Raw genomic sequence first — 25,267 nt, forward strand, 5'->3', positions numbered from 1 at the left:
AGGAGTGAAATTGCTGGGTCATATGCTGATTCTAAGTTTTGCAACCACCAAACTATTTTCTGTAGTGGCTGTACTGCCTTACATTCTCGTGTATTATTGTTTTTTGAAACAGAGTTTCACTGTGTCGCCTAGGCTGGAGCGCAGCAGTGCCACATCATGGCTCACTGCAGCCTCTCCCTCCTGGCTCAGGTGATCCTCCCACCTCGGCCTCCTGAGTAGCTAAGACTACAGTGTGCACTACCATGCCTGGCGAATTTTTGTAGACATGGGGTTTCATCATGTTGCCCAGGCTGGTCTGGAACCCCTGGGCTCAATCGATCTGCCTGCCTCAGCCTCCCAAAGTGCTAGTACTGTGAGTGTGAGCCATTGCGTCCAACCTTTCATGTATTCTTATACATATCTTTTGAACAGGACCCTAAACACAAAACCATGTATACAGCAACACTTTATAAGTGATAAGACACTTTCAAACATAATTTTGAGTGTGTGATTTTATTTTGTGTACTTACTGCATGGTATGTGAGATTTTTGGTGATGCAGGAGCATTATTACGCATGTCAGAGTTATTAGTTACAGTTGATGTAGAGAAGAACTCAAGTAACAGGGTAAAAATTTGCCATAGAATTTAACTTTTTAAAAAGTAATGTCGTTTTATTCTTTGAGCATTTGCACTCTACTCCCAAGTGTGCATAACTCCAACATCAATAATCATGACTTCTGTCTTACCATGTTGGAAAGGGCATGAGTTTTGAAGTTGGGTCCTATTTTTGAATTGTATCTTTAACACTCTAGCTTCAGTTTCATATTTTATAAAGGGTTTAGTGTGTTCTTGTGAGGATTGGATCGTATATATGAAAAGGATTCTTTTTTGTTTATTTTGCGACAGGGTCTTGCCCTGTTGCCCAGGCTGGAGTGCAGTGGCGTGATCTAGGCTCACTGCAACCTCTGCCTCCCAGACTCAAGCATTCTTCCCACCCCAGCTTCCCAAGTAGCTTGGACTACAGGCGTGTGCCACCACTGCAGCTAATTTTGTTTTCTTTTGGGTAGAGATAGGGTTTCGCCATGGTGCCCAGGCTGGTCTTGAACTTTTGGCCTCAAGAGATCCATCTGCCTTGGCCTCTGAAAGTGCTGGAGTTACAAATGTGAGCCACCATGCCTGGCAGAATTGTTGTTGAGACAGGGTCTCACTCCATCACCCAGGCTAGTGTACAGTGGCGTGAACATGGCTCACTACAGCCACGACCTCCTTTGGTCAAGCAATCCTCCTGCCTCAGTCTCCCAAGTAGCTGGGACCACAGGCACACAACACCATACCTGGCTAATTTTTAAAATTTTTCATAGAGACAAGGTCTCCCTGTGTTGCCCAGGCTGATCTTGAACTCTTGGGCTCAAGTAGTCCTGCTACCTTGGCCTCCCAAGGTGCTGGGATAGCAGGTGTAAGCCCCTGTGTATGGCTAAAAATGAATAATTTTTTCCCCTGCAAAATTAATTCTAAGGACTTCCGTACCCCATTCAGGAAATCATTGGCTTTTTTTGCCTTTTTCATTTAAAGAGATATTTTATTTCTATGTCTTACAACGTTTTAAATCTTATTATTTCAACTCATTATGTTATGTTATGTTATGTTATGTTATGTTATGTTATGTTATGTTATTTATTTTTGAGACAAAGTTTTTGCTCTTGTTGCCCAGGCTGGAGTGCAGTGGCTCAATCTCGGCTCACTGCAACCTCCGCCTCCTGTGTTCAAGCAGTTCTCCTTTTTCAGCCTCCCAAGTAGCTACAATTACAGGCATGTACCACCATGCTCGGGTAATTTTTTTGTATTTTTAGTAGAGACAGGGTTTCACCATGTTGACCAGGCTAATCTCGAACTCCTGACCTCAGGTGATGTGCCCACCTTGGCCTCCCAAAGTGCTGGGATTACAGGCATGAGCCACTGCGCCGGCCTTTTTAGTTTTAATTTTAATATTAGTTGTCTGGCTTATGAAGTAAAATTATTCTCTAAATGAAAATTTGGGCAAGGGTATTTTGGAGAGTCAATCTCAAAGCTTATTTTAAAAGCTTAGTTCAGGGTACTATAATACATTTAGGAAATTGCTCTATACTTGAAATTCCCTAAAAGTTTGTGTTTCTTCATTATTCAGATGAGTGCATCAAATTCTAGAGCTTTTGAATTTCTTATCCAAGATCATATAGTTACTTTGTGAAAGAGATGAGTCAGTCAACTCTTTGACCTTGTATTGCAGTGTTCTACCACATCAGACTGCCCTCCTCCTACCTTTTACTATTTATGAGGTTACTTTTGGCAGCCGGCTTCTGTGGCTTCTCTCCATGGTGCTAGAAGTGCACAAATGTACTTACTTTTGTGTTAACTATCTAAAGGATTTCTTGTTCCTTTGACCCTTTTTGTTCCTCTAAACCTCCTACTAAACTGAAAGATATATATTCTTGTAAGCTTTTTTAAAATTAAACAGCAGATAGAAACAATCAAAAAGCAAAACCTCAGTATATCATTTTTTATTTATAGTAATTTACCTTCTAGAAAGCTTTTCTGTTCATAAGCCCCAATGTATTGTTTCCTTCCCAACATTCCATAAATTACTTCACTAAAACTCTAATAACCTGTAGTTAAATAAATGATATCTTAGAATCAAAGGTATTAGAAGTGTAGATAGCACCCTTTGATTATTTCAGTTTACTTTTCTGTTATTGGAACCTATATTTGAGTCTGAGTTTTCTACAGGTACAGTTTTAGGATGTTTAAAGTTGGAGGACCTATTAGAAGTCAGCTTTAAACTCCTAACTGTATATATGCTGAAAAGTGATAGTGGCAAATCTGGGCATTTCTTTTTTTTTTTTTTAGTTTTGTTTTGAAATATAGATTCACAAGAAGACACTATTTCATTGTATTTTTCTTCTAATTATTAGCAAAAGTGAGAAGTAATTTAATTTTTCTAAAGGAAATGAAAACAATTTTCCTCTTTTTTTAAAGGGCCATTTGAATTGTGAAAAAAATACATTTTTTGCAGCAATTTAGATAACATGGATTTTTCTTTAAAAAATTAGTAGTCTCCTAACTCCATTTTGTCTTTTGTGAAATAACAACATTTTGGTGTCTAAACCTCCATATGTTTATTTTCTTAGTGAAATAAATTAAATATATACACATACAGGGTTTGTATATTTTTATGAAAGTAATTGTATATTCATACTTGCTGTTCTTTAAAAAGTATAACTAGAATAGACATTCTGATCAACATACCTTATATCATAATTACTTAATGATTTTCCTATTAATGGACGGTATACTGTTTGCAGCTTTCTACCCCGCCCCCTTTGGTTTTTTTTTTTTTTTTTTTTTGAGACAGAGTCTTGCTCTGTCACCAGGCTGGAGTACAGTGGCACGATCTCGGCTTACTGCCACCTCCGCCTCCTGGGTTCAAGCAGTTCTCTTGCTTCAGCCTCCCAAGTGGCGGGGAATACAGGTGTATGCCACCATGCCCAGCTAATTTTTGTATTTTTAGTAGAGGCAGGGTTTCACCATGTTGGCCAGGATGGTCTCGATCTCTTGACCTTGTGATTCACCTGCATCGGCCTCCCAAAGTGCTGGGATTACAGGTGTGAGCCACCACAACCGGCCTGCAGTTTTCTACTCTCATAATGCTGTAGAACATAGCCAAACACTTGGCTATGTTGGTGTCACTATTTATGTAGGATTGATTCTTAGTTAGGAGGTGGTATAAGGGAGTGGTTAAGAGCACAGATTATCTAGGGCTAAAACTTCATAGAAGGAATCCAGGCTGTACTAATAAGTGTGTAACTTAAGGCAAAGTAATGTGTTCCCATTTCCTCTTTTGAAACAGGGACTAGATCATTGATCCTCTCTACTTCTCTACTTTGGGTAAAAACTAACTTCTTTGACAGGCTAGATGGGGTTTAAAAAAAAAAAAAAAAAAGAAGTTACCTGGCTGTTAACTAAAGAGATTGATCATTTTTTTTCATGTATTTTAATCACTTGTAATTCTTCTGTGAACTACTTACCGTTTTCTTGTCTCTCTTTTTTTTTTTAACTTGTCTTTGTCTTACTGCTTTGTAGGATTTCTTTATACATTCTGAACATTAGCTTTTCTTTATATGTAGCAAACGTATCTTTTACTCTGATGCTTATCTTCAATTTTATTTATATTTTCTTCTTTCCATGTTGCTAAGTTGATTAGTTGATTGCCTCCTTTTATGACTTGTGAATTTTTGTTTTGCTTATGAAGGCCTTTTGTATCCCAAGATTTAAAAAAAAAAAAAAATCTGTTTTTTTTTCTTTAACACTTCAATAATTTATTGATCACTAGATCATTTGGGATTTTTTTAAATTGCAGTATTAAATTATATACTATTTTTTTCTTCAAATGGATAGCCCAGAGTCCCATCACTGTTTATGAAATGGTCCAGCCTTCCCAACTTGAGTTATACATTTTGTCAAATATTAAAATCTCATAAATTCATGAGTCTGTTTCTAGATTTTTCTAATTTTGAGACATGGTCTCACTCTGTCACCCATGCTGGAGTGCGGTGGCACAATTATAGCTCACTGCAACCTTGAACTCTTGGGCTCAAGCGGTCCTCCTGCCTCAAGCCTCCCAAGTAGCTAGGATTACACCACCATGTGCACCACCATGCCCAGCTAATTTTAAAATTTGTTACAGATATGGGGGCTTTGCTATGTTGTGCTGGTCTTGAACTCCTGGCTGGAGTTGAACTCCTGGCCTCAAGTGATCCTCCTGCCTTGGGCTCTCAAAGTGCTGGAATTACAGTCATGAGCCACTGTACCCAGCTATATCTAGATTGTTTAGTTTCTTTGCTCTTTTGTCTATATTTATACTAATAGGAAATTATTTAAATTACTGTAGCTTTATAGTATAATTTAGTATGTGATAGGGCAAATTCCCACTTTTTCCCCCAGAAGCTTCAAAATGATTCTCATGCATTTATTCTTGTATGTAACCTTTAGGATCAGTTTGTCCAATTATGTGAAAAATTACCACCATGATTTTGGTGGGATTACTATAGAATTATAGATTAGTTTGCAGGCTCTCAGATTTTAACTTAAAATGGTGATTTCAACCTAACCTTTTAATCTAACAGTGACTTTAGCCTAAACTGTTACCTGAAAATTTAAAACTCCCCATAATCTAAAAAGTTATGTTTTTTAACTTTTCAAAAAGTGTTTGTGATATGAAGGTCTATTTGTTCCCTTCTTTCTTCCTGTTTCTTGTAGGCTTTTTGTAGTATTACCATAGGAATACTTTTGTTTAACACATGTTTTTCAGAAGTTTTCATTGGCATATTATTACGTAATTAGTTGTATAGTTAAGGTCTATGGTTCTGTGGCATCCTAGTTTTTCTGAGTTTTAACCTACATTTTCTGTTTCAAGAGTTTGATGTTAACATGTAACTGTAGATGACTGAGGTCTCTTGGTTTCATTTGATTCGTTTTATAAATTGTGACAAACTTCAGAATAGTGTAATAGTCTTCTAGTTATGTGGCAATATTACTAGGTTTTAGGTCAAAGATGGGACAGTTAAGAGTGCAGTTTTACCTTATTTATTCCCCTAAAATGTGTTACGATTAGTGCTATAGGCTAGTACTAAATGTTTTATCAAGAAAAAAGGAACTTCTTTTATATTTACATTGAATCTAAAATGTTAATGATGCCAGGCCTTTTGTTTTGGTATTCAGAAATTTTCAGAAATCCATTCTCAAAGCCATTTCAGGTTGATAACAGTAGTTGCTCAGTCAGTTTTTTCAACTTTTTTGACAGTGTGGCTCTTAATTGTTGACTGTGCCATTTTTCCAGTAGTAAACAATGTATTTTGTTTCTTCTCATGCAGGTCGTCAGAGTCCTACATTTTAGCTTTCAGTGCTGAACTTCCTTCTCCCTTAAATTATTATAAACTTTTGCTGCTGTTTAATAAACGTGAAGATGTCTCGCAGTCCTGACGCGAAGGAAGACCCTGTGGAGTGCCCTCTTTGCATGGAGCCCTTGGAGATAGATGATATCAACTTTTTCCCTTGCACCTGTGGCTACCAGATTTGCCGATTTTGTTGGCATCGAATTCGCACTGATGAAAATGGGCTTTGTCCTGCATGTAGAAAGGTAAATACTTCAAAATAACTTCACGGTGATTTGTTTTAATTGTATAGTTTTTCCTGCCATGTATATGAGCAGTGAATTTAAAAGACTGTGCAAACCTCACCTGATTATCTTCTTTTATTATGTATATTATTTTAAGACATAATAAGGTGGAAAGAACACTGCACTGTGAGTCAGGGCCATGTCTTGGCTTTGTTTACTAGCTGTATGATCTTTGTAGAGTCATGTAACCTCTCTGATTGGCCTTTAGTTTGTTGTTGTTTTTATCCGAGGAGAAAGACATGGTCAGGGATGCTTACTGCTTAAGAAAATTAAGAATAGAGAGGTAATGGATTTGGATAGGGTTGCATGAAATTAGAAAAACATGTTATATTACATGTGGGAGGAAATTCACTTCAATTTTCTAGTACAAAATAAGAGAGAAGATGTTTACTAAAGAGGGTTAAAATGACAGAGAAATCCTGGTTCAGAAGATAATAATTGCTCATTTCTTGAACCCTTACAGCAATTTTAGGCTGGTATTGATATTCCCATTTTACACTCAAGGAAACAGGAGCTTAGAGAACTTATCCAGAGTCATCAACTTGTGAGTAGTAGGTAGGAAGTTTGGAATTCAGATATGTCTTTTGAGTCTATATAGTCCATTCTGAACTATTGTATTATTGAAAAGCCCCTCCTAACTCTAAAAATCTGTTATTTTTAATATTCTGTGAGTTTTATTGTTTTGATAAGCACCAGCAACACAATTACAGTATAGTGAATTAACTACCAGGATAGGTAGGACTGCTCATATGTATTTTGAAGGACTTTATTTGTGACCTTAGGGATTAATGCAAATATCTGCCACTTTATTATGGAATTTGCCTTTTCTTTAATGTTTGTATAATTTAAACTTTATTTTCTAGTTACCCATTTCAAAGACCTCTTGTGTTCATTACTGTCAAATTTTGAGAAAGCTGAAATGTGCTTTAGATATCTAAAATTTAAAAAATAATCTACCTCTCAGTTTTCTTATCTGAGAATTTGTGGTAAATCTCAGAAGGTGGTGCATTGTTTATTTATCATTGGATTTTAAAGATTAATCCAGTGGGTATGTATATATATTATATGAATAAAAAGTTAGGTCTATTTCAATGTTAATGTAGTTTATACATTTATATAGTTACATATATATTGTATATATAACATATATAATGTGTGTATATAATTTGCATATATAATATTTCACATAGTTAATATAGTTTAAGAAATGTGAATGGAAAAGTAAATGAAAACCCTAACATTAGCTTTGGGCAAAATCTATATAAATTTTTGTTTATGAATTTTAAACAATTATATTTTAGAAATTGGTTCCCAGTCTTTCCATAAGAAGACAATCATATTGAACTATTTCATCAGAAGTAATGACTTTCAGGATTGCCCAAGACTCTAAGGATTGTAAATTTGTTGGCTTCATGTGTTTATCTTTTCTTTTTTTTTCCCCTTTGGGATGTTACGAAGTCACCTTAAAAGGACCAATTATTAAATTGTCATTAGAGAAAAATAAGTTATTTGGGGAAATTACAAAGAAAACCATTTCAGTCTTAAGAGATTACCTAAAATTACTTCAAGTCCTTAGAAAGTTAAAAAAAAAAAAAAAAAAAGATTTTAAAGGTAAAAACAGTATAACTTTAGCAACACTTGATATGAATAAAAGGGTGTCCTGGGAATACCAGAAAGTGTGAGGAATCTCTAAAAGACAAGAAGAGTGTTGGAATAAATTTCAAGGAGGAAGCATTAGATCAGCTCAAGAGAAAACTGCTTAAAAAAAAAAAAAAAAAAAAAAAGGAATGACAGTGCCTCAGGATCCTAGGAAACATATCAGTGTAGTTGATCGAGTATGGTCTCAGAGCAGCCTTATGGGCCTACCCCCTTTTTTGTACCATGTAGCAGAGACAGATGCCCTCTAATTAAAACAGTGATTATAAATTTGAATCAGAGCCTTAAGGTTAATGGAAGCATTCTGGAGGAACTAGGAGCTTCTATGCCTAGCAGATTACCTGTCTAGCAATATGTCTTTGCTACAGTCACAAAGGAGAATCTTGCAGTAAACAGAAATAGCATTTATAGGCAGATTACCAGGATTCTCACATGTAAAGATGTACAAAAGCAAAGAATTAACACAGATTTGAGGGAAACCAACATCATGAAAGAGAAGCACAAAAATCAGTAAATAGAAGATCCTAACACAGGAAACAAAACAGAAAGACATTTAAAACTATCATTGGTACCTTTCAGAAAGGAAAGAGAGAATGGCATATTCATGTAGAAAGACTATATTTCCTTATGAAAAGAACCAATTAGAGAGATCTTGAAAAAGCTTATAGATGGCCTGAAAAGCAACATTTTAAGAGCAAATTGGTAAATTGGAAGCTTGTGCTGAGTGAGTTTTTATTGAAGAATATAATGCAACAAGAGAAAAAATTGAAAGCATGAAAGAAAAGCAGCATAGATCCACAGGTTCTAATCTCTGCTGAGAGCAGTCTCAGAGGAGTGAACTAAAAATGAATAGGAAGAAATAATCAAAGAACTAATAGAAGAAAATTCCTCTTAGATTAGAAAGACCCTGTGAGTTTGAAGCAAGATGACTGAAAAAGATCATTATCTGTTTATGTAATTGTGAAATTTTAGAACATCTGGAATAAAGGGAAAACTTTAAAAGCTTGTGAGAGATAAATATTTAGAATACAAAAGAACAAGGCTAAAATTAATACCAGTATTTTCATTTTACAATTACAGAAAATAAACTAATTGATAAATTTATTTTCCCAAATTTTGAGGGAACGTAACTTTGAAAGGAGAGCTCTCAATTTTATTAATGTGTAAAGGCATAATAAAACATTTTCACACATGCAAAGATTCATGAACTTTATTATTCATGAACCACTATACAAACAAATGGAGAGTTGAGGATGACTGCAAGGTTTTGACTGAACACCTGGAAGTAGAGAATGGCCATAAACTGAAATGGGGAGGACTTCACCAGGAATAGATATTTGAGAAGATCAGAAACTCAGTTTTAGACATGTTAAGTATGAGATTCCTCTTAGAAATCTAAGTGGAGATATTGCGTAGACAGTTGAATGAATGTACATTTCTGGATTTCAGGTAAGATTCTGGTATGGAGATAAAGATTTGGGGGTCAGTTAGCATATAGTATGTTATTTATAATATCATGAGACTGAATAAGATCATGAATTGAAAAGATAAAAGATTGTCTAAGGATAAGCACTAAAACTTTCCAACAGTTACAGAAAAAAGAAATCCAGACTACAGAGGTCTAAGACAACCTCCTTTTAGGGTCTCCAAGTTAAATCTTTAGCTGAGATGGTTATTGTTATTAGGCCAGGAATAATTTTTTGGTTTCTTGTTGACTTAATCACATATCCTAGAACCTCTCCTTGGTCTCCTGGTCACCAGACTTTTTATTGCAGGCAGCAGAGAGTCTTGGAGTCTGAGACCTGGCCTAGTCTTGCCAGAGAATATGCTCAGCATAGCGCAAGATAAATATTATGAAGTTGCCTGTGTCGGTCGGAGTCGGGCAAGTCTTTGGTCTCTGGAGGCCATCTACAGTGGTTGTGTTAACACAGAGGAAAACCACAGTGTTGCTAGAGACCTAGAGAGGGTCATGAAACTACCATTTACATGTAACCCAACCCTGCAGAGAGCGGGTCTACAGAAGCCATGCTGTGAGATGGCATATTGAAATGATCTGAAGAAACAAGTAGGGAGCTAGTTGAATCAAGCTCCTGTTTTTGGTCTACAATATGAAATGTGCCTGTTTTGCAGAAAGTTTATCTTAGCTTTAATATTTTTGAAAAGCAGGGACAGCCAGGTTTTAAAAACCAAGAGAGGTTAGTGTTCCTGTTTGGTCGTAGCTGCTAAACACAGGCACAGGCTACTTGGTTTTTTTCTTAGACTGCTTTTATGTGTCCTTTTAGTGCAGCATTTCTGAGAAAGCTACTGGTAGAAACAGCAGATATGGGAACATAGGTGGTGCACTCATGTGGCATTATGTATTGATTCCCATGGAAACCAGAGACTATACAAGGAAATGAGAACTTCAACAGAAGTATTATTATTTTTGTTTCAGAAATAATAGAAGATAATGTATCTATGAAACAAAAACAGGATGGTGGTTTAGACATGGTGGCTTATGCCTGTAATTCCAACATTTTGGGAGGCCGAGGTGGGAGGATTGCTTGAGGTTAGGAGTTTGAGACCAGCCTGGGTAACATGGCGCGGTCTCGTCTCGAATAGCAGTAAGAAAGATTAGCTGAATGTGGTGGCACATGCTTGTAGTCCCAGCTATTTGGGAGGCTCAGGTGGGAGGATCGTTTGAACCCAGGAGGTTGAAGCTACAGTGAGCCATGTTCATGCCTGTGCACTCCAGCCTGGGTAACAGAGCAAGATACTACCTCAAGATTAAAAAAAAAAAAAAAAAAAAAAGAACAGGATGATATAAAGAAGAATATTCAGTGAACAGTAACCATTGTTACTGAAAATTAAAATATAATAACAAAAATAATTGAAGGAAAGCATTGGAAGATGAAGTTGAGAAACAAAAAGCAAAAGAGATGAAATATTTGGGAGAAGAGATTAAGTTCATTTGAGAATCAATCAAGGAGGTCAAATACCAAACAATTAAGTGCTCTAGGAAGAGATCACAGTGATACAGAGGGGAAGTAATCATCCAAGAAAATGATTGAAGAATATTTCCCAGAAACAAAGAATATATTTTCAGATTGAAAGGGCCTATCAAGTGTCCAGCACAAACTTTTTTATTTTGAAATACCAGAATACCAAAGACAAAGAAGTTCTACAAGCTTCCACAGAGGAAAAAAGTAGATCACATGTTAAAGAAAAGGAATTCAGATTGTTTCAGACTTCTCAATAGCAAGACTTCAAGCTAGAAGACACTTCTGAAGGAGATTAATTTTCATCTTCGGATTCGTATCTGCTCAACTGTTAAGTGTGAAGGTACAAGAAAAGACATTTGCAGACGTGAGAGGCCTCAAATTTTTTTTTACCTTCCATGCATTCTCTCTCAGGAATCTATTGGAGGATGTGCCCCACCAACATGAAGGAATAAAGAACAGAGAATCATGGGATAAAGGAAACAGGAGATCCAACGCAGGAGAGAAGCACCTGGATTCCCGAAATGATGGGGAAGGATGACAGCTGTGCCCAAGGTAAAGAGGGCAACCAGTCCAAAATGCAACACATCAGAAAACTCCAAGAGGGATTTGTAGAAAAAGATAAAATTAAAAGAACACTTGGTGTTCCAAAAGAGAAATGTCTTGTGAGGCCATTTTGCCACTTGGAAGAGATTTGATGGTTGAATCAGTAATAAACACCTAAAAATCTAACCAGACAAAACAGATTAACTCTAGGGGAAACAAAAAGTTGTACAGAAATGAAAACGCAATCATACTATGCTACAGTGGCTCAGATGTGAGGTAGGGGTCATGATATATATATTTTTTCCTATGCTGATATTCTATTGTTGCAGCATCGTTTGCAGAAAAGACTGTCCTTTTGCTCTTGATTGGTTTTGAAATCTTTCTTGAAAGTCAATTGCCCATAGATGTATAAATCCAATACTAGCATCTATATTTGTCCATTGATGATTATATCCATATGCTCATACCAAACTCTCTTTATTACTGTCATTTTTGAAACCTGGCATGACAAGGTTTTCAACTTTGTTATTCTTTTTCTAATTTATTTTGGGTATTCTAAGTACTTAGCATTTGCACATAAATTTTTGAATCAGTTTGTGAGTTTCTACAAAAAGCCTACTGGGGTTTTGATGGAGATTACATTAACTGTATAGACAGATCATTTTGAGGAAAAATGACATCTTAAAAATGTTGACTCCTTTAGTTCATGAATAAGGTATATCTTTACATTTTTTCTAGGTTTTAAAATTTCTTTAGCAATGTTTTATAGTTTTCAGTATACGTAATAGTACAGCATGTTTTGTTATATTTATCCATATTTTATGTTTTTTGAGTTATGGCACATAATATTGTTTCTTTCTTTTTGAGATGGAGTTTCACTCGTGTTGCCCAGGCTGGAGTGCCGTGGCGTGATCTTGGCTTACTGCAACCTCCACCTCCTGGGTTCAAGCGATTCTCCTGCCTCAGCCTCCCGAGTAGCTGGGACTACAAGCGCGTGCCACCACACCTGGCTAATTTTTTGTATTTTTAGTAGAGATGGGGTTTCACCATGTTAGCCAGGATGGTCTCGATCTTGTGACCTTGTGATCCACCCACCTTGGCCTGCCAAAGTGTTGGGATTACAGGCGTGAGCCACCACGCCGAGCCCAATATTGTTTCTAAAATTTCATTTTCCAGTTGTTTATTGCTAATGTACCACTTTTGAATGTTGACCATCTGTATCAAGAAACCTTGTTAATTAAATAGGTTTCCTTTCCAATCTCTTTCCAATCTCTGCTTTTAAAAATTTTATTTAGTGACAAGGTCTTGCTCTGTCACCCAGGCTATGAAGTGCAGTGGCACAAATACAGCTCACTGCAGTTTAGAACTCCTGGGCTCAAGCAGTGCTTCTGTCTCAGCCTCCCCAGTACGAGGGACTATAGGCATGTGCCACCATGCCCAGCTAATTGTTTAAAAGATTTTTTTGTAGAGGTCTTGCTATGTTTCCCAGGCTGGTCTTGAACTCCTGGCCTTAAGCATCCTTCCACCTCAGCCCCCTCCAAAATGCTGGGATTATAGGCATGAGTCACTGCTCCTGGCTCTGTGTTTTTAAATTCTTTTTCTTGCCTTAATTCTACTGGGTAACTCCTCTAGTGTTTAATGTTGAAAAGAAGTGATAAGAAAGATATTTTTGTTCTCAATCTTAGCAGGAAAGCGTTAAGTATTACACCATTAAGTATGTTGCTGTCTGTGCATTTTTTGGTCTGGTCTTTATCAGGTCGAGGAAGTTTTCCTTTATTCCTAATTTGCTGAGAGATTTTATCATGAATGGTGTTGAATTTTGCCCAATACCTTTGTTGATACATTTGAGATGGTTATACTTGTTTCTCCCTTTATTCTGTTGAAATGGTAACTTATGTTTTTTGGTGTTTTTAAAGCTACAGGGTCTTGGTCTATTGCCCAGGGTGGAGTACAGTGGCCTGATTGTAGCTCACTGCAGCTTCAACCTCCTGGGCTCAAGTGATTCTCTTGCTTCAGCCTACCAAGTAGCTGGGACTACAGGTGTGTGTGCACCACCACACCTGGATAATTAAAAAAAAAATTTTTATCTTTGCAGAGACGGGCTCACTATGTTGCCCAGGCTGGTCTTGAACTGCTGCCCTCAAGCATTCCTCCTGCCTCAGCCTCCTAAAGTGTTGGGATTATAGGCATGAACCACTACGTCTGGCCTATGTTAATTTTTGCATCTGCTTTTCCTCTCAAAGATAAACTCTACTTGATAATGAAGTATTACCTTTTTTATATTCAGTTTGCTAATATTTTCAGAAGATTTTTGTGTCTGTGTCATGAAGGGTGTTTCTTTGTAGTTTTGTATTGTTTTCAGTTTTGGTATCAAAGGAATACTGTCCACATAAAATGAGTTGGGAAATGTTTCCTCATCTTCTGCCTTCTGAAAGAATTTTCATGTCATTGGTATTCTTTTTTTATTTCTTTTCTAAATTCATTATTGGCGTGGACTCTACTAGGTGTCTTTGTTGGAAAGACACCTGTGAAAACTAGCTATCACAGTCCTCCTCTATGTAGACCTCTGGAATTCTTTCTGGGCTAACTCCATTTTTGTGGTATTTTGCCCCCATAAATTTCTGTCTCAGCTTCTTCTAATTTTTATCACTGTCTGTCTCCTCCATTCATTATGACTTTTGGACCCAGTACCAGGATCTGGTAAGTGCTGGAAGAGCAGAAAGCTGGGATAGTTATGGTATTCGTCTGTTTTATTTCTTTTTTCTTAGAGATCACAGTCCTGCTGTTCATTGCCTGTTTCTTCAGTGTCTGAAAATAGTTATTTCCTGCATTTTGTCTAGTTCTCTAGGTGTTTATGATGCTAGGACTAGTCTGTTACTTCCATGGCTGGAAGTGGAAGTGTGTAAATAACATTTGCATTTTATAATAATATAATCCTGAATATTGCCCTAACTAAAGTTATGATAGAAATTAGAAAGTGGACTCAGGATGTTTGATGAGGGAAACTGACAGAGCTAAGTTTTCAAGTTGCATAATGTGATGAAATTTAAAACTGAGAAATCAAGAAGTAGCCATATGAATGTATTATTTAGAGATATGGTAGAAAATGACAAAGAATCATCTAAAAGAGTCAACATGATTATTTCTAGGGAGAGGCAACTGGTTGCAGAGGAGGAGGGAAAATGGGGGACTGCTCTTTTTCCTAACAAAACTTGTAGAACCGATTTACTAGAAGCATATTCAAGAAAAATATCAATGAAAGGAGGGAAAAATGATACAGTGGGCAAATGGAAATCATAGGAAAGAAGATATAATAGTACTGATATTAGTCATAATGAAATTCAAGATCAAACATATTTTAAAAGGGCAAAAGGTCCACAAAGTCATGAATCTTTATTTACTTAACAGTACAGCTTTGAAGTATATTGAGCCATTATAAACACCAGGAGAAACTGACATCCGTATTTATAATGGAGAGACTTCACCTTCTGTATTTTAGAAATAGATGAAGTAGACAATAAAAAGAAAATGGAGAATATGAATAACAGAATTAGCAAGATGTGTGTGTGTGCATGTGCACGTGTGTGTGTGTAACTTTGTACAGATAAATTTGTCACAATTTTAAATACAAGAGCTGTGGTCAAAAAACAGGCCACAATGGAAAAATTAGCCAGTTCCGAAAAGTAAAACTCCCTTGTGTATTTTAAAAATTTATCCTCCTTGGGAGACTTTTTAAATCTGTGGGCTGTTGAATTTCCTTAGTTCAAGATAAAAATTAAGCTATTATTTCTTCAGATATTACCTTTGTTCTCTTTCTTCTCCTCTGTGACTCTGACTAAATATTTTTCAGATTTTTTTTTTCACTGTCTTCTATGTCTCTTAATCTCTTTTCTGTATGTTCTTTCTCCTTAATGCCTTAGTAAATGATTTATTCTGATCTGTCCTCATATGTGAATAGTTTCTTTTGGGTCCAATCTGCCCCTAACTATGTCCATTGAGTTTTAACTATTGGTTTTGTGTTTTCCATTCCTAGAAAGTAATGTTTGCTCTTTTTTTTCTTCTCTTGCTGTTATTTTTAAATAGATTATTATACCCCGTAAGTATTTTCAAGGTTATATGCTTTTTACACAGATGAGCATTATTTTTTAAAAAAATCTTTGCCCAGTAATTCCAGTGGCTGAAGTCTGTGGGCTATGTTTCTGCTTATTGTTGCTCATGTTGTATTTCTTTGTGCTTGGTTAATGTGGCTGCTTCTTTGTTGTTGTCATTGAGAAAATTATTTGTAAGGTTCCCCAAGGACTGGCGTGGATTTGCTCCTCTCTAGAGAGGCTTCAATTTGGCTTCTGCTGGGTAAGCATTGGCATTACGGCTGCCATGTGCTTAAAGGTTTTTGGTCTAGCCAAGCTATATATCTCCATGCTGCAACTCTTCCCTAGGGTTGACTTCAACAATTTCTCCAGGATGATTTTCCCCTACGTACTTTTCCTTTTTTCTTACCTTATTCTGACCTTTCTGTAGTTTGTTCTTACCCTGAGACTATCCTCCGGTTTGTAATTTGTTCTTATCCTGAGCCCACCATTTGGAGGTCGACTGTATCTCAGCTTATCATGGGACCTGTCTTGCCAAAGACTACCATGGGCTGGTGTTGGGCTTTGAATGTTCTTTCTCCTCAGCTCTTTCTCGCCCTACCCCATTTATTGTTAGTCAAATTTTCTGTTTAGCCTCTGAATTTTTACTTTCAACCAAAAATTGGGTTAGGATTTTCCTAGTATAAATTTTTAGGATGTCAGTAAAAAGAAAAAAAAAAACTTTTATGTTGTATTTTTCATAGTTTTTAGTAAGAGGGTTAATTAGCTCTCCATTACTGGAAACCAGAACCCTAAAAAAATAGTATAATAGTATAATCAAATTAGATGTTAACAGCAAAAGGATTTTTAAAAAGTTCGTTTACCTATAATACATAAATTATGGTCCTCCATGACTCTTGGTTTAAAGAGATCAAAATGAAAATTACAAATTATTCTAAATCAATAATTGGAACATGACTTCTGAATATCTGGCATGAGACCAAAGTGGTATGTAGCAGAAAAGTTAAGCTGTGAATACATTTATTAGAAAACAACAAAAATCAGAAAAGAATAAGTAATGTGACAGTAGAAGGGATCAGAAAAAATTAGAAAAAGAATAAGCCCAATGACAGTGGAAGGGAGTAAGCAGAATTTTGTGAAATAGGAAAAAAATAAAAAGTTTTTCTATAAAGATTAGAGCTGGTTCTCTGAAAAGACCAATAAAATAATTAAAGTCTTAGCAAGTTTAATAAAAAGTAAAGAGAAGACACATGTAAATAATTACATTTGGAATAAAAGTGGAAACATAACTACACATATGGAAGAAATTAAGTAATTACACTAGAAACTGCAAACCATGTTAACTAGTAACTTGGCAGTTTATCACTATTAAAAATAATGTTATATCTAAATACTTCTCCATAGGCAACCTATTTTGCATTAGTTTGATATGTAATACACAGTAGTACCTTTAAAGAGAAATTTTCTGCTTGTAACTTTTCATTTGTTATTCCTATATATAAGTTATTCCTAGAAATTTAACATGTGTTTTAGTTAAAAAGTTGATCGGATGTATTTTTCACTTTTTTTTTTTTTTTTTGATACGGAGTTTCACTCTTGTCCCCCAGGCTGGAGTGCAATGGCGTGATCTCGGCTCACTGCAACCTCCACCTCCCAGGTTCAAGTGATTCTCCTACCTCAGCCTCCTGAGTAGCTGGGATTACAGGCACCTGCCATCACACCTGGCTAATTTTTGTATTTTTAGTAGAGACAGGGTTTCCACCATGTTGGCCAGGCTGATCTCGAGCTCCTGACCTCAGGTGATCTGCATGTCTTGGCCTCCCAAAGTATTAGGATTACAGGCGTGAGCCACCGCACCCAGCCTGTAGCCTGTATTTTTCTTTCTTTCTTTCCTCCCTGCCCTGCCCTGCTCTCCCCTCCCCTCCCCTCCCCTCCCCTCCCACCCCTCCCCTTCCCTTCCCTTCTGATTATGCATTTGCTATTTGATTAATAAACCTTTTGATTATGCATTTGCTATTTGTGGTAAGCATATTTTATATTTTTCAGGTGTTAAGATTAAACAACTAGTATTTATAACTTCTTTTAAGGTACTGGAACAAGATATATTTGGAGGGTAAATTGTAGTAGAATACTCTGTCTCTTGTTGTCCTGTGTTTGTATCTTTTGTATTATGTAGCAGTTATGTTCCAATGGCATTGACTTTGAAGCCTGATGGAAATATATTTCCATAGGAACAAAACTTGGAATAACATAGCAAAAAGACTCAGACAACAATATAACTCAGTGTTATATGCTCAGCATGATGGTGCATCAGTAATTAGAGTTGATATTGCAACCTGATTTTTTTTGTGTCACTCTCCATCAATTTTTTTGTGTTTGTGCATTTTCAAATATTACATGACTTTGCCTCATGTTTAATCAGTATTTTATACAACTTCATATAATGCTAACAAAGGAAAAAGCTTGAGGGTGTTTGTCACATTCTGCCAGTTCTCAGAAAAATCTAAGTCCCAGAAAAGTTACATCATTGCTTCTTACACTGTCTGTGATGAAGAATCAGATTTTTCTTTTCTTTCTTTTCCCCTGTGTGTTGAAGACTGATATAGGTTGCTATTATATATGGCTAGTATTTTGCTCATGTCATATGTTTGACTACATTGAAACATATCTTATTCTGCAGAGTCCACTGGTGATGTACCTGAATGTTGTGGTAGTGTCAGTTGCTCTGAGAGTTTCTGAATGCTTATCTCAGTTTTTGTACTTTCCTTGTTATGGACTGGTAAAATGCAGTGCATCAACTATACTTTGAAACCAAACTAGGAGCAATCCATATGTTTGATCCATTCAGGCAGTGGGGCATCACTATTTTAGATGTCAGTGAAGAGCAACAGCTTTGAAATGAACTTAATTGTTTTTTTGTTTGTTTGTTTTTGAGAAGGAGTCTGGCTCTGTCACCCAGGCTGGAGTGCAGTGGCACAATCTCAGCTCGCTGCAGCCTCCGCCTCCGGGTTCAAGCAGTTCTCCTGCTTCAGCCTCCCAAGTAGCTGGGATTACAGGCTCATGCCACCACACCCGGCTAATTTTTTGTGTTTTTAGTACAGATGGGGTTTCACCATGTTGGTTAGGCTGGTCTCGATCTCCTGATCTCAAGTGATCCGCCCACCTCAGCCTCCCAAAGGGCTGGAATTCCAGGCGTGAGCCTCAAATGAACTTAATTGTAAACGCTTCAAAAGGAGCTACCCCAGGAATTCTGGGGTAGAAAACATCTTTTCTAGGTGCAAATGAAAAATTTAAGTTATAGAAAAGTATTTTAATTAGTTAATATGTAGTTTGCTTTTATATCTTTTTACATTTGTGCCTTTAGAGCTCCAAATTGCTTCAAGGGATTAAAATCATCCAGGCAGATAGATTAAGACTTGAAAGAGATAATTAATGTACGTACAGAAAAGTAAGTGGAGAAGAAAGTTTTGAGAGGAAGCATTAAGAAAAAACTTAAATGTGGAAGACTACGTAATTGATTGAGGAACTGAACTTACCTTAATAGATCTTTAACAGTTTGGTTCCTTAAGTATAAAATGCAGGAAATAATTTATGTTTTAATTTTTAAAAGTGTGTGTGTGTGTTTGTTTGTTTGTTTTGGTGGCTTTTAAAAGACAGAAATGCTAAGTTTTCAATTCTGGAGAGTAGCTTTTGATGTTTGCTTGGCACATATTTATTGAGCTTCTGAAATCATACTAAATTTATATATGATCCTGGAGAAAGTCCTAAAATCATACCAAAATCAGGTAAATTACTAAGCAAGCTGCTTTGTGTGCCTTCCACTCACAAATAAGTTGGAGTACACCAAACAGGATCAACTAACTCAAAGATCCAGATTCTTAACGTGGGAATCAAATGGTATGGGTGTTTATATCCTACCAAACTGCTAAGGATTAAGCCTGACTCTTTTTTGGGTCACCAGCTCTAATTCATTGATGATAAGATAAACTATGAAGAGTATTAAGTTTTCTTAAAAAGCAGTAAGTTAAAATCGAAAGTGGGAATAGAAGGGAAAGAATAGGGTTTTTGGAGACCTCAGGATATATACTACTAAAAGTTGAGAACTATAAGGTAAAACCTCACTTTCTTAATTGCCATCAGCATTAGTCTGGGTATGTTCACAAATTTGAGAGTTTTTTTTTTTTTTTTTACACTTACATATGAAGAGATGGAAGTTAACTTTACATTAAAATCGCAGCAAAATTTCAGGCTCGTGGCTATTTCTTCCACCATTCCTTGTTTCCACCTTTTTTTTTTTTGGTTTGGCATTATTTCTGTTGTTCCCCACTCTTATATTCTGATAGGTGCCAATTTCCCAACCAGTTGAGTCTCCATCCCTGGAATCTCTTCCTATCCAGTTTAACATATTATGGCATTTAATGTGCCCCTATGTTGGTGTTGTGTGTGCAGGGGTCTGTGGCGGGGGGGAAGAGAAGAAAAAATAATGTGCTGCATCTTCCATTTATCATGAACTATTTGTTTTTAGTAGTAATAATTGGCTTTTGAATACTTACCTGCAGGACACAGTGTTAATCACTTTATAGGTGAATAAATAAAGTACTGAAGTTTCCATTTTACAGATGAGAAGACTGAGGTAGAAAGGTCATATGACTTTACCAAAGTCACTCAGATAGTAATGGCTGAGCTAGGATTCAGTGCCAGCATTCTGTCTCCAGAGCCCTCATTTAGTAGCCCTGGCGTTAATAGTAGGAATGAAAATGGTATCAAAATGCTAAGAAAGAAACGATCACACAACAGTGTGATTGCTAGTATTTACTGAGAGATTACTATGTTCCGGACACAGTAGTAATTGCTTTAAGAACAAATGTGTAACTTCATTAATCTCCTAGCACATAGTAGTAGCTTTTCATTAAATATTTTGGTTTGTTGTTGTTTTGCCTTTAAACCGTAGATGTTTTAGCACTAAAAGTGGTCTGTGCTAAACTCCAAAAGTTTTTTTTATTAGAACTATTTTATTTAACATTTATCTTTTATTAAATAAAAAAAATTTAAGCAATTAAAACATTCTCATAAATGGAGAACGTAACAAATAACCCACATACCCACCACCGAGAATCAGATAATTACTTATGCAGTTTTTTTATTTTTTAATTTAATGCTAACTTCTGTGTTTGTTTCATGCTTAAAGCCATATCCAGAAGACCCAGCAGTTTATAAACCACTCTCCCAGGAAGAACTGCAAAGGATAAAGAATGAGAAAAAACAGAAACAAAATGAGAGAAAACAAAAAATATCAGAAAATCGCAAACATTTGGCTAGTGTACGTGTCGTACAAAAAAACCTCGTCTTTGTTGTAGGTTTATCTCAGCGCCTAGCAGACCCAGAGGTGAGTCCTCTTGTTTTCTTTGTCATCTTGATATTTTTTCTGTTTCCTTGTCTTACTTGGAAATAATAGTTGACCCTGCTCAATTGTGTGATTCCTCACATTATATCTTAAAGGAGAAAATAAGGAATTACTTTTGAATAGTTGCTAAGAAACCAATGACCAGTCGTGATCTTAGGCAAGTGTCTTAATCTGTCTTGGCTTCAGTTTCTTCAGTTGTAAAACTAAGGAGTTGAACTAGATTTCTAACGTGCTGACAGTCTGTTAAAACTGGATAATGATTCGATTTTGCTGTTAAGGCTAACATGTGACATGAATACTCTGTTTCTTTCCTCTTTTCTGTATATATATAAGGACCAGCAGTGGAGATGCAGTTACTTGAACCCACTAGAGATTTTAGTAACCTAGATTTTAAAAAGTCTGCCCAAGTAGTAATTGTTGGTTTTTCAGACCTGTTGCTATACTGTATCATCATTCTTTACTTACTCATTTTAAGCCAGTTTGGAGGAAGAGGGAGAATTTGGTAATGTGAAATAAAGGACCAATTTCTTTGTCATCCATTCAGGGGGAGGAGAGAGCTTAACCTTATTTCTTAGTACCTCTTTTTTCTCTTCTTCCGCCACAAGCCTTATTAGAGTAATGTCGAACTCATACTTTCCTTGAGGCCCTTAGATAAGCATCTGGTAATTTTTAGTTTCTGATATACCATGAGATACTGACTAGATTGTTGATAAGGCAAATATAAGCTGATCGACAGGCAGAGTGTTTACTTGCTAGGAGAGAGCTGGTTTTGAGGGATCTTCCAAAAGATCCTTGAGAAGAGTTTAAAGTAATATTAGGCATGGTACCCATCAGAAGAAAGATTGTAGTGAACATGCTTAAGGAGGTAGGAACCTTTGGACTTGGCTGAGCGTGTTAAAGGTCCCAGAAGGAGGATCTTTAAGGAGTATAATGTCTGTTTTTGTAAAAATTAATTTACCTGTAATCCCAGCACTTTGGGAGGCCGAGATGGGCAGATCACGAGGTCAGGAGATCGAGACCATCCTGGCGAACATGGTGAAACCCCGTCTCTACTAAAAAATACAAAAAACTAGCCAGGCGAGGTGGCGGGTGCCTGTAGTCCCAGCTACTCGGGAGGCTGAGGCAGGAGAATGGCGTGACCCTGAGAGGATGAGCTTGCAGTGAGCTGAGATCCGGTCACTGCACTCCAGCCTGGGTGACAGAGCAAGACTCCGTCTCAAAAAAAAAAAAAAGATTATTTTAAAAAATAGTTTTTATTGATGATGTGTTTATATGTGTTGCAACTATACAGGTCTTCAAAATCAATACGAAATGATTTTGACCCTGTGAAAGTTGGGGACATTACTAAGAAGGATCTGTCATGGATGATAAACGTGGAGGCAACTCAAGAATTACTAGGACCTAGGTCCAGGGATGCTGGCAGTCATTAGTTATGTGATACTCAGGAGACCAAGTTCTTTCCAAATCCAAAGGAGTGGTCTAGAGTTGATACAGAAAAAAACTTCTTCAGTAAGAAATGTTCAGCAAAGAGCTCATTTTAGGTGTATGACTCAACTTCTGTAGCCAGTTCTCCCTCTTTTTTTTTTTTTTTAAGTTAGTGATTATTCCCCAGGCAGACAGAATCCTACCTCAGCTTTGATCATTTCCTTGAACAACACCTCAACTTTGCACTAATCCTTTTATCTCCGTCTTTTAACTCTAAAATAGAGTTAAAAAGGTGTGAGCCACTTTTTTTCTAACCACAGGGCACTTCTATATACTCCTCTAACCAGTGGGCACTTATGCCAGTATTTACTCATACTAATCTTACTGATTTAGAATCTAGTTTTTTCTTTTTTTTTTTTTTGAGACACGGTCTCACTTTGTCACCCAGGCTGGAGTGTAGTGGTATGATCATGGCTCACTGCAGCCTCAACCTTCTGGGCTCAAATGATTCTTGTGCCTCAGCCCCCCAGGTAACTGGGTCTACAGGTGCATATCACCACACCTGGCTAATTTTTGTATTTTTTTGTAGAGATGGGGTTTTGCCATGTTGCCCAGGCTGGTCTTAAACTCCTGAGCTCAAGCAATCTGCCCGCCTTGGCCTTCCAAAGTGCTGGGATTACAGGTATGAGCCACTGCGCCCAACCTAGAATCTACTTTCGCCTTTCTGAAAGTGCAGTTCCAGTAAATGAATGGAACTTTTATCTTGATTTGAGAGCTCTTGGATATGGATGTTCCTGTTTTTATTAATACATCTTGGATCTGATCAACTGTAGTACTGGAGGCATATGAAATAGCATCCAAAATTTGGATGAAATTAAGGCATAGACTGAATATGATATTTGGATTATAAGTTTCCTACCTCTTCTTTTGGGCATGTGATTTATAAGAGGGTTGTTTGTTTGTTTGTTTTTTGTCCAGGCTGGAGTGCAGTGCATGATCTTGGCTCACTGCAGCCTCCACCCCCTGGGTTCAAGTGATTCTCCTGCCTCCACCACCTGAAGAGCTAGGATTACAGGCATGCGCCACCATGCCCAGCTAATTTGTTTTTTGTTTTTGTTTTTGTTTTTTTTTTGTATTTTTAGAAGAGATGGGGTTTCACCATGTTGACCAGGCTGGTCTTAAACTCCTGACTTCAAGTGATCCACCTGCCTTGGCCTCCCAAAGTGCTAGGAGTACAGGTGTGAGCCACTGTGTTTTTTATTTACTTACAGAGATTTCTTATTTCCATTTCAAGTAACTCTAGTAAGATTAATCTGAACTATTATACTGAAGGAAATGAATCTAAGTGGTGACTACTGAAAGAGAGTACTTTATCATGAGTCTGTGCTTAAAAATATACTCTACTAGTTTTATATGTTTGAAATAATTCTTTCTTGGTGGGAGGACATTGGATTTTCTTAAATGAAATAAATGGGCACTTTCCTTTATTTCTCTTGAAAGTCCAGAAAGATCAGAGACAAGTGTTTTGTTTTTTTAAAATAATACCACTTCTAAATAATATCTTTTACAATTCTCTTAATTTGTCTTTATAACCTTTTTAGTATTTGGAAATCTTCTAGTGAAGTTAACTTCACTAGAAAACTCAAAAGAAGGTTCAAATTGTTAGCGTCACTTTCAAGTCAAAGAAGGATCCTTGTAATTTATTTATCTTTGGATGATGAACAGTTTGATATTTGACCTAATTCTGATTGACAGAATAGGAGAGTTTAGGAACAATTAAAGCTTATTTTGAAAATAATTTTTGCATACCAAAAATCTTCATACCAATATTGATTGTCAAATGTATTCATTTGTTGGTTGATAGACAAAAAAAAGATCTTAGAAGACAAGGTAATTAGAGCCAACGATTAGATCAGAGGTAATGATGATCACCTTCTAAGTCCTAAAATTTTAGGTTTGTGAGGACGTAATTGATTTATTCTGCAAATTAATTCTTGAATGCCTACCATTTGCTAGATATTTTGATGTCGGGGGTGGTGGGAAAAGTAGTTAGCAAGCCAGACACAAGCTTACAGACTGGTAGGGTAGACAGAATTTAAGTGCTTACATGTGTGCTGAGTGTTTATAAAAGGAAAGTACACAGCTTTTTGGGAACATATATTAGAACAGTTAGCTAGTGTGGAGATTGACAAAAAGCTTCTCTGAGGAAAGGACAATTAGGGTCAGCTTCAAGAATTAATGGGTGTTATCTAGGTAGCACATAAATAAGAGTGTCCTGGGTATATGTGATAACCCAGGAGAGCAGCTTGTTTGATGAACTGTACGGCTGTAAAGACACAACATTTCATTTTACAAATAAGAAACTGAGGCAAAAGGAAGTTGAGTGACTTGCCCATGGTCTTACAGTTCCTATTCCAGGGTATTCTGTGTTGATGATTACTGTGTTTTTCATCCATCCATTCATCTGTTCACTCATTCATCCATCTGATTACCAAGTTTTTGTTTTTCTCTGTAGTGTCTGTGAATACTTGACTGTTTTCCCAAGGAATATATAACAAGACATTTTGGTTACTAGGCATGCCCTTGGACATTTATAATTCTGTCACATGGCCATTTATTTACTATATTAGTAGGAAAACTGGTCCACTGTGAAATACATCGTGACATTGAGTATATAGATAATGTGCCTGTGTACAGGGTGCTCTGTCTACTCTCCATACCCTTTATTTGTTCACTAGAATACTATTTTACTAGTTGTTTAGGCAGAATCTAGAGTGTTCAAGTTAATAGGGAAAGTTTAAATTCATTGTTTTTCCCTTGCCTGGGCAGCCTATTTCTTGTCAACCACTTGCCATTTGCTAATACTTTGAGGCCCACTATTGTTACAAATCCGTGTAATTCTTTTTGTTTAATGCTAAGACAGTTCACTTTTTCAGTAAGTATTTATTGAGTACCTGCAATATGCCAGGCATTATTTAA

At 36.6% G+C, this 25,267-nt stretch overlaps 1 protein-coding gene across 7 annotated transcripts in view; it reads left to right on the plus strand.

The window, feature by feature from the left end:
* LOC105471332 (CCR4-NOT transcription complex subunit 4) overlaps nucleotides 1–25,267 on the plus strand; it is a 143,307-nt gene that overhangs the window by 61,436 nt on the left and 56,604 nt on the right. For all 7 annotated transcript variants that reach the window (XM_011723772.3, XM_011723771.2, XM_011723774.2 and 4 more), the window contains 2 exons: nucleotides 5,887–6,152; nucleotides 20,648–20,845. In XM_011723772.3, coding sequence (XP_011722074.1) covers nucleotides 5,979–6,152; nucleotides 20,648–20,845 — 372 coding nt within the window. In that variant the 5' untranslated portion in view covers nucleotides 5,887–5,978. The remainder of the gene's footprint in view (nucleotides 1–5,886; nucleotides 6,153–20,647; nucleotides 20,846–25,267) is intronic.

The sequence above is a fragment of the Macaca nemestrina genome, chromosome 4 (assembly GCF_043159975.1).
Source record: "Macaca nemestrina isolate mMacNem1 chromosome 4, mMacNem.hap1, whole genome shotgun sequence".
Lineage (NCBI taxonomy): Eukaryota > Metazoa > Chordata > Mammalia > Primates > Cercopithecidae > Macaca > Macaca nemestrina.